Here is a 15,896-nt window from a genome sequence, read left to right as displayed (position 1 = left end):
AGTTTTTTCCAGTTTAGAATTGCGCTTTACTCAGGCTTAGTCGGGATTCGAGCTTTTCCTAAAAAATGAACAGTTCTCATTTGACAAGTTTTACAGATTCTCTTACAGTTAATTTCTCAGCACGTAAATTATGAAATGAAACTTGATACTTTGTGGGTAGTTTACAACTGACGACAAGCACATTCAAAATGTGAGGGATACACCCAATGGTTTGATTGAAGGTGGGGTCATTTTTGCTTCGATAACATGGTAGCAAGTTTATTTACTCTAGGATTATCAAGGCAAATGGAATCAATACCTTTGATTGCATTCCTGTCTCCAGTCATAGCAGGACACCAAACTTTAGCAACTCGTTCCAGTTTATCAGCTACAAACTATGCAGTGTGCTGCGTGTCACCAGTTTCTACAATTTTCTACTGATTCAAGTTTCCATCTAATATTTCCATCAGAAGAAAGAGTTTTGGCTGTTTTGTAGTTCTGAATTTCCAGTTTAATGTTAAGTGTGCTTTCAGCAAAGTATTCATCCAGATACTTGATTCACATTTTGCGATCTGAAATTTTCTTTATTGCTCGCGTTGTAGCTCTTATTGCCTCTGTAGAATATTCATTTTTGATCACAGTGAATGGTATGCATAAAATGCACAAGCCCAAGCTTTGTTGCAGGCTTCCTGTTGTTCTGTGGTCACTCTTTGGATACACGTAAGTTTTGGTTTCTGCGCCACTTTGCTTACATAAGGAAAAGGGAGGGGGCTTGAAAGAACAAGGGAATCAAGAACAGAAGACCCAGAAGTACTGGGAAGCTATGATGTTCCAGCCAAAGCGTTTGAAAGTACCGGAACTTGATTAGAGCCGCCTTCGTTACAACTTTTGGAATCAGTGCCGACATGTGCAGATTCTGCACCATTGCTTCTTTCCCGCGACTCCTTCTTCATGCACTTATTTGTTGCAGCAGCGAATTTCTTATGAATGGATGATTTCTGTACATCATAATATTTACGGATGTGAATTGGTGTCTTTTCACATAGTGTAATGTGATGCTTTTGGCGACAAGTATTTTTGACTAATAAACAACCACAATGCTTGCAGAAAGTTTTGGTAACAAGATTACTATTAATAATGATTTTTTTTTATAGTCTCGGTTGACAAGGTCAACCGAGCAGATTAAAAGCTGGTAGCAATAGCAGTTTAACAAGTCAAATATGCGTGTTTTTTTACCCAATACTAATGAATGCAGTAAATCATGAAAGGTATTTGATAAGCGTATGCAGTGATGGTCGGATAGAATGCATGGTAAACAACTAAAGACATTGAGGCAGGCTTTGCTAAGATCGTAAATAAGATAAAAAGTCAAAATATTGGCAAAAGCCAGCACAAGTATCTATTTGAAAACCAAGATTCCAAAGAAAAGATCCAACTTGATTTTTTGGAAACCTCCTTATAACGACACTTCATTCAGAAATAATTTAGAATCTAGTGGGATAACGGGAAAGATTTACGTTTGGGCACTAGTTGCTGCTGTCACCATTAGACGGGAATACATTTATTAATAGGCTTTACTACCTACATTATAGCCAGATATATAATTGACTGATTATTTATTCTATAGTAAAAGATAGCTAATCAAAAAATTCAAGTCAAAAGTAAAAAACTCACCAAATTAAATTGACCTGCTATGAACGTCTTATTTATTCTGACTGACTGACTCATCGCACATCCCTTTTTTCTTTTTCTTTTTTTACTCAGGTAGGAAATGACAAAGAGTTTGTCCGACAGAGCGATATCAGTATCAGCTCAAAGGGGCTATACTCATACATTGAATCTTATGAATAAAAATTTTCTATGACGGATTTTAGCCAAGTGGCAGCTCTTTTAGGGTTTTATTCGTTTCAGTTGAGAACATTTTTGTTCATCATAAACTTAAACTTAACATTTATGAAATTTAAGAGTAAGTTTGACCTATAACTTACCGTTATTGGATAAGTTACCCTGTGGTAACTTACGTTTTGTACACTAAGTACTGCTTAGTGATATATGGGGTGTCAAGGAAACATCAGCTTGCTATTTGTGTGGAGGCAGTAGAAATTTTAGTTTGGAAGAGATTTTGCCCCCCCTCCCTCAACCCGCAAAGTATTTGAATCTGTTCTCCATGATGAGCATGGGGAGCGATGTTGAAAAAATACATGGGAGGCACTAAGATGCCATGTGAGAGTGCCCAGGGGCCCATGGTTGTTAAAGCCATATCAGGCTGTCCTCTTATTCAGGACAGTATAGCTTTTAATTTGCAATTAAGTGAGGTTTTCCTCAAGTATTTATGACCATCCATTCTATCTTATTAGTTGAGGCAGATATAAAATACATAGGAGACATTTCTCTTTACTAATCCAATGCTATCGTGTTGAATATGATAATGTTTGATGACACGGTTTCTACAGCTCTGCCATAATAAAGAACTTTTGCTTAAAGTATGATCTTTTAAGCACTAAGCTAGCATACCATCAAACAGGGGGTGATTGGTGTTAATGTCCCGCCCAAGATTAGTCTAAAGGTTCTTCCTCTAGAAAAATTTAAAACTTTGTTCTTTAAAATATAATTCTATTTTTACTCTTCCTTCCCTGGAAACAAATTTCTGTCGCTATATAGGCTATATCGTTGGCTTGAATTCCAAGCTTGAAGTTCATACTAATGGATTTTTTTTTTTGCCTAATTTAATAAACAAAAAGAAGGTATGAACCCCAAGTATAACTTGCAAAATCTTTCATTGTGTTCATTTATGGAATCATTTATGGTTTAAATTTGTTTATTCTGAAAATAATTAACAAAACTCGAAAATACCAATATAGAAAGGAATTTGTGGACTATAGGACTACAAAAAAATATAAATAAATAATCAAATATAAAATATTAACGTGCTAGTCATTCAGGTTACAATAAATCATAAAAAACAACAACAACGAAAGAAAAGAACATATTTCCATCAGCTTGGTACCCCTAGAATCATTCATTCATGTGAAAAAAAAAATCAATGAAAAAGCCTTCAAAGATAAATATAGACAACATAATAAAAATAGAAAAGCCCAGAAAGAAAATGGTAACAGATCAAAAAGCAAACAGGACCAAACCATCTAAGTTTTCAAATTAATTTTCATCATTTGAGACTGCGGGGACAAGCTCTAAAAACTTTTAAAATAAACAAACAGTTTTGAGTTTGTGTTCTGACATTAGAGTTAACTATAACTAACCTAAATTCAACACATTCTGACCGCAATCACGGATTCCTGAATTTTCAAGAGAAGATTGAGATTAACTTCAGTGTGTTTAGCTAGAGGTTCACCTAGCCTGAAATTATCAAAGGGATTAGAGGTTGTGGTTACAACAAAAGAGAAGTCTTTGGTTAGAATAGGCATCTCCTTTAGATTCTATTGTTGGAAGAAAAGCCCAAACAGTGCCTAGACTTTGCTAGAAAAACAATAAAAAAGGAACAAGTTTAGTTATAAGAAACTAACATTTTGATTATTTAGACAAAGATGAGGGTGTTGAAAAGAAGTCATTCAATTTTTGTAGGGATACAGACTTTGACTGTGCCCATCTTTTCTCTAATGCAGCAAGTTCCTTTTTACTAGGTATTTAAAAAAGGAATGGGTCGTCTGCAGCTCATCTCCCATTCAAACCTGTCACAAACCTGTCACCCATTAATTTGTTGACAGGAAAAAGACGAAGATTCGTAATATATCCCTTTCCTTATTTCCATGTGCAAGTCTTGGCTGTTGGCTGAATATTTGGAAGGATTGAGGCAGGCCGAAGTCTGGGACTTTTAATGGTTTCCGGCTACGATCTAAATGTTTTTTTGTTAAAGTGTTAAGAAAACATAAGACTGATCTTATCGAGAATTAAATAAAAAAAAAGTTTCTTTTTAAATACAAGTAAGGAGCGACATTAAAACTTAAAATGAACAGAAATTATTCCATATATGAAAGGGGTCACTTCAACGACTCACTCTTTACGCTAGAGTTTGACTCTTTCTCACGAATCTAATTTTTAAAACCAAAAAAAAAAAGCTTAGCTTAAGCATATTTTTATAGAAATCTATTTATTTCTAATATATATATATATATATATATATATATATATATATATATATATATATATATATATATATATATATATATATATATATAAATAAGTTGTCTGTGTGTGTGTGGGTCTGTCTGTCGGGTGACGTCATGTTTGTGTGTCGACTGACGTCATGTTTTCAACTTGCGAAATTACAGACCGGGACATCGGGACACAAATGACGACCGGGACACCGGCACATAGGGAATATAAATGACGATACTCAAAGAGAAAGCGACCGGGACAAAAGGAATGTTCGATTACCTGGTATACCTGGTATACCTGGATTCACTATACTTCACTATATTTTTGAATTCACTATACCCTGAGAAATGACATAACTCACATAGCTGCTAAGGCAAGGACTGTAAACAATGCAATTTTATCCCTTTCTTTGCAAATAAGATTTGACTTAGGGATCCTGGGTCTTCAAAAAGGGTGATGTAATTAAGGAAAAACTTTTTAAGATTTCTGAGGGAGATGTTAAATTAGATCACAATAGACTATGTAGATGAAGGTTGTCAGAATGAGGTATAGAAAAAACTTTAGGAACATCATAGGGTAATAAGTTGAAATTTACAGGGAATGTCATAATTGCAGTAGTTGCTGCCTCCCAGTAAACGGTGAAACAACGTCCATAGTAACCAAAAATCAGAAAACGAACTTAAAGCAAAAAAATTAGTGAGAAAAATATCCAATTCTATCTGAATTCAAGCCGAATGCCATGAATAACTGTTATTTAAATTGGTCTGAATAGTAAATGTTATTTTGAAAACAAATTTAAAAGTATTACGAAACTTAGCTTGAAACCCTCCCCCCCCAAAAAAAAAATGCCGAATCAAAATGAAAAGCATACGATTGAATCCACTATGGCTGAAAAGTATATCTGTGGAACTTACAGTCCTCCGGCTGGAACGACATCTATATATATAAAAATAAGTTGTCTGTGTGTTATGTCTGTCGAGTGACGTCATGTTTGTCTGTCGACTTACGTCAAGTTTGTCGACTGACGAAATTACAGACCAGGACATCGGGACACAAATGACGACCTGGACACCGGGACACAGGAAATATAAATGACGACCGGGACACTCAAAGAGAAAGCGACCGGGACACAGGGAATGTTCGATAAGCAATCACCATCAACAAAGCACCGGGACAAAAATGACGACCGGGACACAGGGAATATAAATGACGACCGGGACACTTAAAGAGAAATTACATACCAGGACACCGGGACACAAATGACGACCGGGACACAGGGAATATAAATGACGACCGCAAAACTCAAAGAGAAATTACAGACTGGGACACCGGGACAAAAACGACGACCGGGACACAGGGAATATAAATGACGATCGGGACAAAGGGACACAACCACAACGGGGACGCCGGTGGGCACAGGGAGATATATAAATGACGACGGAGACACAGGGAATGTTCGATTAGCAATCACCATCAACTAAGCTCAAGGGCAATCATTAGAATAATGAGGTATAGATCTGAATACAGATTGTTTTTCCCATGGACAATTTTATGTTGCATGTTCAAGAGTTGTTAAGCCTGACAATCTATTTATATGCACAGACAATGGGACAGCCAAGAATGTTGTATATTCGCAAGTTTTCCGTAGTTAAAAACATATATATATATATATATATATATCTATCTATATTCACAGGTGGGACACAGGGACACAACTACAATGGCGCGTAACGACTTACGCGCGCAGGGGGGCTTGGGGGTGGGGGGGGGGGGGGTGTTGGGGGGTTGGGGGTGGCGCTTCGCGCCACCCCAACATCTAGTAATAAATAATGTATTGCATGGGTAGCACTGACGTGTCCTCTTTTTTCTATTTGTTTTCCATCTCCGCAATTAGTAGGGCACTGGAACATCATAGAGAGCTGTTTTTAAAATGCATTTTAAAAGATATTAACATCTTTGGTAAGTGCCCAGATATGATATTTGAAATCAAAAGGGTTTTTCGCCAAATATAACATAATTTTTTGTTATATACAGTATCACAGTATACAGTATCAAAAATACAGCATAATTTTTTTGTCGTTATCATGAATGACGTCATAATCGTAGCCTACAACTATATATGATGTTTTATTAAAACTAAGTGATGACTTCAGTTTCAACTGGGGTTCGTCCTTTACCATATCCACCTAAAAAGCCAAAAGCTTTTTCTGTGTGTGATATATTTTTGACAGAAGATGCACCTACAAGATGTAATAACTTAAAAATGACTTCATATATGTTAAAATCATAAAAACGTCAAGCTAAAACTTAAAAACATTATGACGTTTAATATCTTTCTTGATAGCCCAAATGACGTCATTTATTATGACATAAGGTACCAATATAAACAAACGCTTAAGCAAGGTCACCTCAATTTATTACACAGAATCATGCTGAAGATATCAACGCAAAATAAACGTTCACGTAACGAAGAGGACCAAGGTAAAAATGTTGTACCTACCAAGCTTAGAAAAGTTTTGATTTCAAATGTTTCTACAAGAAATGTCAAAGATAATGGAGGTAGAGCACCTTTACATATTGCTGCTGAGACCGGAAATATAGACACTTGTCAACTACTAATTTCAAAGGGTGCTAAGCTAGATGCCAAAAATTCTTATAAACAAACACCTTTACATATAGCTGTTATGAAAGGATATCTAGATATGTGTCAGCTACTGGTTTCAAAGGGTGCTGCAATAGATGTCAGAGAGAATGAGGGTAGAACACCTTTACATATAGCTGCTGAGACCGGAAATATAGATACTTGTAAACTACTTATTTCAAAGGGTGCTAAACTAGATGCCAAAAATTCTTATAAAAAAACACCTTTACATTTAGTGGTTATAAAAGGATATCTAGATATGTGTCAGCTACTGATTTCAATGGGTGCTACAATAGATGTCAAAGATAGTGAGGGTAGAACCCCTTTACATATAGCTGCTGAGACCGGAAATATAGATACTTGTCAATTACTAATTTCAAAGGGTGCTAAACTAGATGCCAAAAATTCTTATAAACAAACACCTTTACATATAGCTGTTATGAAAGGATATCTACATATGTGTCAGCTACTGATTTCAAAGGGTGATGCAATAGATGTCAAAGATAATGAGGGTAGAACAACTTTACATATAGCCGCTGAGACCGGAAATAATGATACTTATCAACTACTAATTTCAAAGGGTGCTAAACTAGATGCCAAAAATTCTTATAAACAAACACCTTTACATATAGCGGTTATGAAAGGATATCTAGATATGTGTCAGCTACTGATTTCAATGGGTGCAGCAATAGATGTCAAAGATAATGAGGGTAGAACACCTTTACATATAGCTGCTGAGAACGGAAATATAGATACTTATAAACTACTTATTTCAAAGGGTGCTAAACTAGATGCCAAAAATTCTTATGCAAAAACACCTTTACATATAGCTGTTATGAAAGGATATCTAGATATGTGTCAGCTACTGATTTCAAAAGGTGCTGCAATAGATGTCAAAGATATTGAGGGTAGAAAACCTTCACATATAGCTGCTGAGACCGGAAATATAGATACTTGTCATCTACTAATTTCAAATGGTGCTAAACTAGATGCCAAAAATTCTTACAAACAAACACCTTTACATATAGCTGTTATGAAAGGATATCTAGATATGTGTCAGCTACTGATTTCAAAGGGTGCTACAATAGATGTCAAAGATAATGAAGGTAGAATACCTTTACATATAGCTGCTGAGACAGGAAATATAGAAACTTGTCAACTACTAATTTCAAAGGGTGCTAAAGTAGATGCCATAAATGCTTATAAAGAAACGCCTTTACATATAGCTGTTAGGACAGGAAATCTTGATATTTGTCAGCTATTGATTTCAAAGGGTGCTGCAATAGATGTCAAAGATATTATGGACAGAAGAACGCCTTTACATATAGCTGCTGAGACAGGAAATATAGAAACTTGTCAACTACTAATTTCAAAGGGTGCTAAAGTAGATGCCAAAAATTCTTTCAAACAAACACCTTTACATATAGCTGTTATGAAAGGATATCTAGATATGTGTCAGCTACTGATTTCAAAGGGTGCTACAATAGATGTCAAAGATAATGAAGGTAGAATACCTTTACATATAGCTGCTGAGACCGGAAATATAGATACTTGTCAACTACTAATTTCAAATGGTGCTAAACTAGATGCCAAAAATTCTTATAAACAAACACCTTTACATACATCTGTTATGAAAGGATATCTAGGTATGTGTCAGCTGCTGATTTCAAAGGGTGCTGCAATAGATGCCATAGATTCTAAGAAAAGAACACCTTTACATAGAGCTGTTGCGACTGGAAATCTAAATTTGTCAGCTATTGATTTCAAAGGGTGCTGCAATAGATGCCATAGATTCTTGGAAAAAAACATCTTTACATTTTGCTGCGACTGGAAATCTAAATATATGTCAGCTATTGATTTCTAAGGGTGCGAAAATAGATGCCTGTCAGCATTTTAATCGAACGCCTTTACATATAGCTGTTGCGTTTGGAAAAATAGATATTTGTCAGCTATTGATTTCAAAGGGTGCTGCAATAGATGCCATAAATTCTGAGAAAAAAACACCTTTACATATTGCTGTTGAGTTTCAAAATATAAATATTTGTCAGCTTTTGATTTCAAAGGGTGCTGCAATAGATGCCATAGAATGTCGGAAAGAAACGCCTTTACATTATGCTGTTGCGACTGAAAATCTAAATATTTGTCAGCTATTGATTTCAAAGGGTGTTGCCATAGATTCCATAAATATTAGGAAAAACACACCTTTACATAAAGCTGCTGAGACTGGTAATCTAAATATATGTCAGCTATTGATTTCTAAGGGTGCGACAATAGATGCCATAAATTCTGGGGAAAAAACACCTTTACATAAAGCTGCTGCGTGTGGAAATTTAGATATTTGTCAGCTATTGATTTCAAAAGGTGCTGCAATAGATGCCATAAATTTTGAGAAAAAAACACCTTTACATAGAGCTGCTGAGACTGGAAATCTAAATGTATGTCAGCTATTGATTTCTAAGGGTGCGACAATAGATGCCATAGATTTTGAGAAAAAAACACCTTTACATAGAGCTGTTGCGGATGAATGGAATTTTGAAATTTGTCAGCTACTAATTTCAAAGGGTGCTACAATAGATAACGTAGATTCCTTCTGTGAAACGCCTTTACATGTAGCTGTTGAGTTGATGTTTCTTGATTATTGTCAACTACTAATTTCAAAGGGTGCTAGAATAGATACCATAAATTCATGTAATCAAACGCCTTTACATATTGCTGTTGACACTGAAGATCTAGACATTTCTCTACTACTGATTTCAAACGGTGCTACAATAGATGCCAGAGATTTTATGAATGAAACACCTCTACATTATGCTGCTTCGTCTGGATACCTAAAATCCTGTGAACTATTGATTTCAAATGGCGCTACAATAGATGCTTTAAATTCTAGTAAATCAACTCCTTTACATTTTGCCGCTCAGAACGGTCACTTGGATGTGTGTAGGTTACTAGTGTCAAAGGGTGCAGGCATAAATTCTTTAAACTCAAATAATGAGACACCTTTAATGCTTGCTTCTTTCTCTTGCACCTCAAAGGTAAGCGTGGCTAAATATCTTTCAGAAAATGACGCAGTTTTTCATCCTTACAAGTTGAAATCAATTTGCCGGGACGTAATAAATAAAACTGCACGCGATTTCCAAATGTCCGAAAATATTTTGGATATTCCAGAAAATTTGAAAAATTACCTAGCTTATAAGGATGAACTTATAAGTTTTAAAAGATTATTTTTTTACAGAAACAACTTTTGTAATAAATTTTCTGACTTTTGTGATTATACTATTGAATACAACAAAAGTATGAGGATTTGGATTAGGAGAAGGAGTGCTTTAAACATGATTTTTGATAGCAATAAAAAGTCATAAAACGTCAAAACTTCATATAGGGTCTGATTTATTTATTCTCAAGTATTATTTGAAATTTTATTTTCAAAGTAAATATTATTTTCCCAAATATAGAAGTATATCAGCATGTCTCTGTTGAACAGCAAAAAAGTGTACTTCAATTAATTTTACGATAACTTATTTTTTAATCTAGGGCTCAAGAAACCCAAAAAGAAACGAATAATAAATTGCATTAACTCTAGTTCATAATCAAATTACTGAAACATTGAAAATTTGATGTTTCTCTAGTCCTTCTACCTGTTTTTACTGTTCAATTCTCATGAAATGACAATGGACTAAAATAATATTTTTATTTATTTATTTCATAATATGAAACAGCACCAAGCCACCAACAAATAATTTGAAGTGGGGAATGTCCAAATACTGGGGAATCTCCACGTGGGATATTGAAGAGACAAGAAGTTGCTAAGCCCAATTATCCAGTATTAAGGATGTCTCCTATGCCCTCAATGCCTATATTTGATCCTAAAGTGGCACAAGATATACAAGATATAATTTCGGCACCGATAAGTAACACGGATCAATGGTACCAATTGATAATGCAAGATACAAACAGAGCTGGAATTGTTAAAGATCTACTGCTTGTAATAACAAGCTATTAGAACCACTATTTTTTACCCTTGTTTAAAATCATACGATATCAGAAAATGTAAAACATCTTGGAAGTTGACAGAATAGACAAAATCCCATTCATAACAGAAGAGAGAGAAGCACTGATTAGATGACAAAAGCAGCGTATCAATCATATGATTTATCATATAAAAGGGAGAACCTACAAGGGAAAGCCCGTGCTGATTACTAAGTATGAATACGAGAAAGTAGGCCAAGAGATAGAAGCCACAGAGGAGAAGATAAGATTTTTGAAGGATTTTCTTATGGAATTCCAGAAGCAATTTCTAATTTATCTGTCTTAGTTCAAAAGCTGACTTTTTTGCTGTAGGCCAAGTTTTTAATGTCATCACTTAGAAAGGAGAAAAAGGATAAACTCTAATTTTTGAGCAATGAGAGAACTTTTAATGTTTATGATGCAAATCTAATACCATTTATGAATCGGTCTATTTTTGGTTTCAATGTGTACCTTACTACTGAAGTCCTTTAAACTTTCAAACTGATATATCTCATGAAGGAATTTTTCTACCAAAAATTGGATGACATATACTTCTATCAGCTCATCAAGAGCCATCGACTGCCGTCGAATTAAAAAAATCTATCTGTCTTAGTTCAAAAGTTGACTTTTTATGCCGTAAGCAAAGTTTTTAAAGTCATCACTTAGAAAGGAGCAAAGGATAAACTCTAATTTCTTTAGCAATGAGAGAACAATTAAAGTTTAAGAGGCACACCTGATACCATTTCTCTACTGCAATCCCAAGTGCGAAAACCCAAATGATAAACTCAGCTGAAATCACGAACAGACATAGGTAGAAACAATAGATTTTTGGCCCCAGGCAAGAGTTCTACGAAGCTTCCCAAAATTCAAAGTCATATTCATCAAATCGGCCTACACTTCCTATAAAAACCACAGAGGTTAGACCCTTACCACTTTCTAGGAATAAGCTGAAATCGGGGTGTTAGGAAAAACAAACACGACAAAACCAAAGTGTTATTTTCGCAACACAATTAATATTTTCTCAGAAATTCAATATTTTCTAAAGGTGTGCAACAATATGCTCTTTCTAATATACTTTTTCCAATTAAGTTAAACTACATTGAATTTTTATGCATGCAAAGATGGTAAAAGATAGTTTTGAAAAAAAATCAAAACATCTGAATTGTTGGCTTGAAAACACTTCCAACAACCCATTAAGCGAAAAAAAAACGAATTCCTTCCATTCCATTTACCAGCCCTCAACATGTTGGAGGGATGATACTTCATCTAATTTGACAAACCATTGTCATCAATTAAAAAAAAACATATTATAAATATTACTGGGTGGAAAGAGTAGAGAACATTAAACAAGGCAGCCAATTTCATCAGAGCAATCTTTTTCCAGTGGTATTCTGAAAAAAAAAAAATTCAATCGATCAGAGGGCTGAATAACTGAAAATAATAAATGTGAAACAGGAGTCACAAAAAAAGAAAAAGAAAGAGACTCACTTGTCAGTGCATCACCTGGAGTGTAGCCAAGTCGTTGTATAAGGTACCTGCATATTAGGTAACCTGTCTTGTTTAGTCCATGCGCGCAGTGTACCCCGACCAATTTGTCATGGTTGTGATGCAGAAAGCTATCAACAATCGTAAAAAATCTACATTAAAAAAAAGGTTCTCTTTTATTGTTGGGATTTGAAGTTTTCTAGAAACAGAGAAGAGATTTGGAAGTAGGAAACGAGAAAAGACAATATTCCAAGAACATTTAGCAGGCCGTTGCAGTATTACTTTTTTTAGGCTACCATTTGAAGGTTTCTACTCAGAATTCTTAACATTATATTTGATACAAAAGAATGTTAAAGTATCTTGGCCATATTTCGCTCTCTAAAATAAATATTTAGATTGTTCTTCTTGAAATAAAGCATTCTTGTGAAATTTGTCTTGTTTCAAAATCAATTCAATGTTAAAACTAAGTGAGACATTAAATAGGTTTGGCAACCTCATTTTCCAGGCAATACTTAAAGGTCAATATATCGAAATTGATATATATCTATACTAGCTGTTGGTGTGGCGTTGTTGGTGTTGGTGTTCAGCTTTGGGGTAAAATTAACCTTGACTTGATGCCCATTTAACTGGACAAACTGTCTTGGCTTTTTCTACAATTGACCGTAACTTGACTTTTCCCACAACTATTCCCTTTTCAATTCAAAAATCAACAGACTTGGTCGATGCCTTGAACCTCGACCTCACTATCCCCTTTTCAATTCAAATATCAACGTTGATTTTTGAATTTAAAAAAAAGGGAATAGTTGTGGGAAAAGTCAAAGTCATGGCCAATTGTAAAAAAAAGCCAAGACAGATTGTCCAATTACGTGGGCAGCCCAGTCAAGGTTAATTTGAATTTAAAAAAAAGGGGAATAGTAGTGGGAAAAGTCAAAGTCATGGCCAATTGTAGAAAAAAGCCAAGACAGATTGTACAATTAAGTGGGCAGCCCAGTCAAGGTTAATTTTACCCCTTTGATGGCCATTGTTACTGTCTCCCATTTATGCTCCGTGCAAACGTGTCCCTTCACAATGCCGAAAAAAGCCAAGACAGATTGTCCAATTAAGTGGGCAGCCCAGTGTGTAGTGTAGCCCATTGTAGTTGTGTAGTTGTGTCCCTGTGTCCCACCTGGGAATATATATATATATATATATATATATATATATATATATATATATATATATATATATATATATATATATATATATATATATGTGCGTGTGTGTGTGTGGGACGCCGGGGGGGGGGGGCAAAGAGGGGGGGGGGGATATATAAATGACGACGGGGACATACGGAATATTCGATTAGCAATCACTATCAACAAAGCTTAAGGGTAATCATTAGAAAAATGCGGTATAGATCTGAATACGGATTGTTTTTCCCATGGATAATTGTATGTTGTATATTCAAGAGTCGGTAAACCTGACAATCTATTTATATGCACAGACTATGGGACAGCAAAGAATGTTGTATATTCGCAAGTTTTACGTAGTTAAAGTCCCCGTTGTATTTGTGTCTCTGTGTCCCGGTTGTCATTTATATTTCCTGTGTCTCGGTGTCCCGGTCGTCATTTGTGTCCCGGTCTGTAATTTCTCTTTGAGTGTCCCGGGACGTCATTTATGTTCCCTGTGTCCCGGTCGCCATTTGTGTCCCGGTGTCCCGGTCTGTACCGTCATCTTATAATGACGTCATATACAAAGCCATATACTTATAATGACGTCATATACAAACCCTCTTTTTAAAAACAAACAAACATGCATACATAAAACTTGTTTTTATATATATACTAGCTGTTGGGGTGGCGCTTCGCGCCACCCCAACACCTAGTTGGTGGGGCGCTTCGCGCCCCCCCAAGCCTCCCCGCGCGCGTAAGTCGTTACGCGCCATATTAGTTACGCGCCATTGTAGTTGTGTCCCTGTGTCCCACCTGTGAATATAGATAGATTTATATATGTGTTTCAAACTACGTAAAAATTGCGAATATACAACATTCTTGGCTTTCCCATTGTCTGTCCATATACAAAGCCGTATGTACTAATAATGACGTCATATGCAAACGTTCTTTTTACAAACAAACAAACATGCATACACACAACTCGTTTTTATATAGATAGATAGATAGATAGATACAATACAAATTAACTACGTAAAACTTGTGAATATACAACAGTCTTCGCTGTCCCATTGTCTGTGCGTATAAATAGATTGTCAGGTTTACCGACCCTCAAAGATGCAACATACAATTGTACATTGGTAAAGCAATCTGTATTAAGATCTATACCGCATTTTTCTAGTGATTGCCCTTGAGCTTTGTTGATGGTGGTTGCAAATGCTAATCGAATTGGGAATTGCAATCTTTTAAATTGAAAAAGCAGATCCGTTGGAATCATGGGAATGCGAGGAATAAGAACAGCCTCGCCCTCATAAGGCCCTGTCAAGATTGTGGCCTCTATTAGGTTTTCCATTGTTTTTTTTTACGGCAAGTCGCGTGCCATTGCAAAGCTTTGGTGGGTTGATATTTCTTAAAAGTATTATTGGTACGCCTATTTTTAGTTGTAGCACGTGTGGTGGAAACCCTGAAGGATCTATGGAATTTAAAAATTCAGATGGATAATTAACCGCTTCATTTGGTTCCAAAACTGTGTCGACTGACTTGTAAAGGACTGCCTGGTCTCGAATCTTGGTCAAAACAATATTGTTGATTTCGTGGACGTCTATATTTTTGGGTGCGAGAATCGCTCTTTCACTTAGCCATTTATTATTTTTATAATTTTTTAGAATATTCGGAAATACTTTTTCAATCAATTCATTTTTGGACGTCACTAAATTACAGAAATCAGCAGGTAGTTGTATACGTCCTGAAATTGAGTCTACTGGGAGCTTTCCGTTTCCCATTGCCAGCAATTGATCTGAAAATGTTTGACCAGAGTCATCGTTTTGCAATCGGACACGCATATTTGTAGTTAATTTTAATATTTTTACGTGTGCCCATAAATTAGAATTTTTTAGGGAAGCATTCATTTCGTCTGCAGGAGTTGATCTAGGTATTATAGGTAATGTTTGCCTGTAATCTCCCGCAAGCAATATTAATGTGCTGCCAAATGGTTTCGACTTCCCTCGCAAATCTTTCAAGTATTGATCCAGAGCCTCGAGCGATTTTTTGTGTGCCAGGTTATCTACTTCGATGGTGGTACCGTTACGCTTCTTTATTATTGCTGTTTTCCCGCCATTTTCAGTAGATCTTCTTCTATATTGTGGGTAACCATCATTGCCAGTAATTGTGTTTGATACTAAAAGTCGAGGATATTGCTTTGTGCACCTTCCTTTGGCCATGCATGGTGAATTTTCGTTCAGTGCACCGCAAGGTCCATGTATCATATTTTTTACAATAATATCATGTAACCCCTTATCGACATTTTTATCAGGTATTTCAGCGTCACCGTCAAAGCAAAAATGACGACAACTAATTTCATGACGTCAGTCAACACAGAAACATGACGTCACCTGATCCACAGAAAGACAGACAGACAACTTATTTTTATATATATAGATATAGAAGATAGATATACATATACACTACAAATTAACTAAGTAAAACTTGCGAATATACAACATTCTTCGGTGTCCCATTGA

The 15,896-nt window shown here is 35.6% G+C and overlaps 3 protein-coding genes across 5 annotated transcripts in view; 2 read left to right on the top strand and 1 right to left on the bottom strand.

The window, feature by feature from the left end:
- The window catches only part of LOC136040871 (uncharacterized), a 685,992-nt gene that overhangs the window by 346,173 nt on the left and 323,923 nt on the right, over positions 1-15,896 (bottom strand). The gene's annotated exons all lie outside the window — the stretch shown is intronic.
- LOC136040869 (frizzled-5-like) overlaps positions 1-15,896 on the top strand; it is a 445,049-nt gene that overhangs the window by 107,410 nt on the left and 321,743 nt on the right. The window lies entirely within an intron of this gene.
- LOC136040724 (serine/threonine-protein phosphatase 6 regulatory ankyrin repeat subunit B-like) lies at positions 6,525-10,736 on the top strand. The gene is made up of 3 exons (XM_065725029.1): positions 6,525-8,382; positions 8,654-9,768; positions 10,527-10,736. Exons 1-3 carry the CDS (start codon positions 6,525-6,527, stop codon positions 10,734-10,736), a joined length of 3,183 nt encoding a protein of 1,060 aa, XP_065581101.1.

This window comes from Artemia franciscana, chromosome 21 (genome assembly GCF_032884065.1).
Source record: "Artemia franciscana chromosome 21, ASM3288406v1, whole genome shotgun sequence".
Classification (NCBI taxonomy): domain Eukaryota; kingdom Metazoa; phylum Arthropoda; class Branchiopoda; order Anostraca; family Artemiidae; genus Artemia; species Artemia franciscana.
Note: the sequence above shows the minus strand (reverse complement) of the source record. Positions and strands in the feature narration are given on the sequence as shown.

Coding starts and splice junctions, on each gene's coding strand:
- LOC136040724 (XM_065725029.1), top strand. CDS start 6,525: ATGCTGAAGATATCAACGCAAAATAAACGTTCACGTAACGAAGAGGAC. Junction 8,383..8,653: donor TGTTATGAAAGGATATCTAG/GTATGTGTCAGC, acceptor CTTTACATATAG/CTGTTGCGTTTGGAAAAATA. Junction 9,769..10,526: donor CTTTCTCTTGCACCTCAAAG/GTAAGCGTGGCT, acceptor GGGATATTGAAG/AGACAAGAAGTTGCTAAGCC.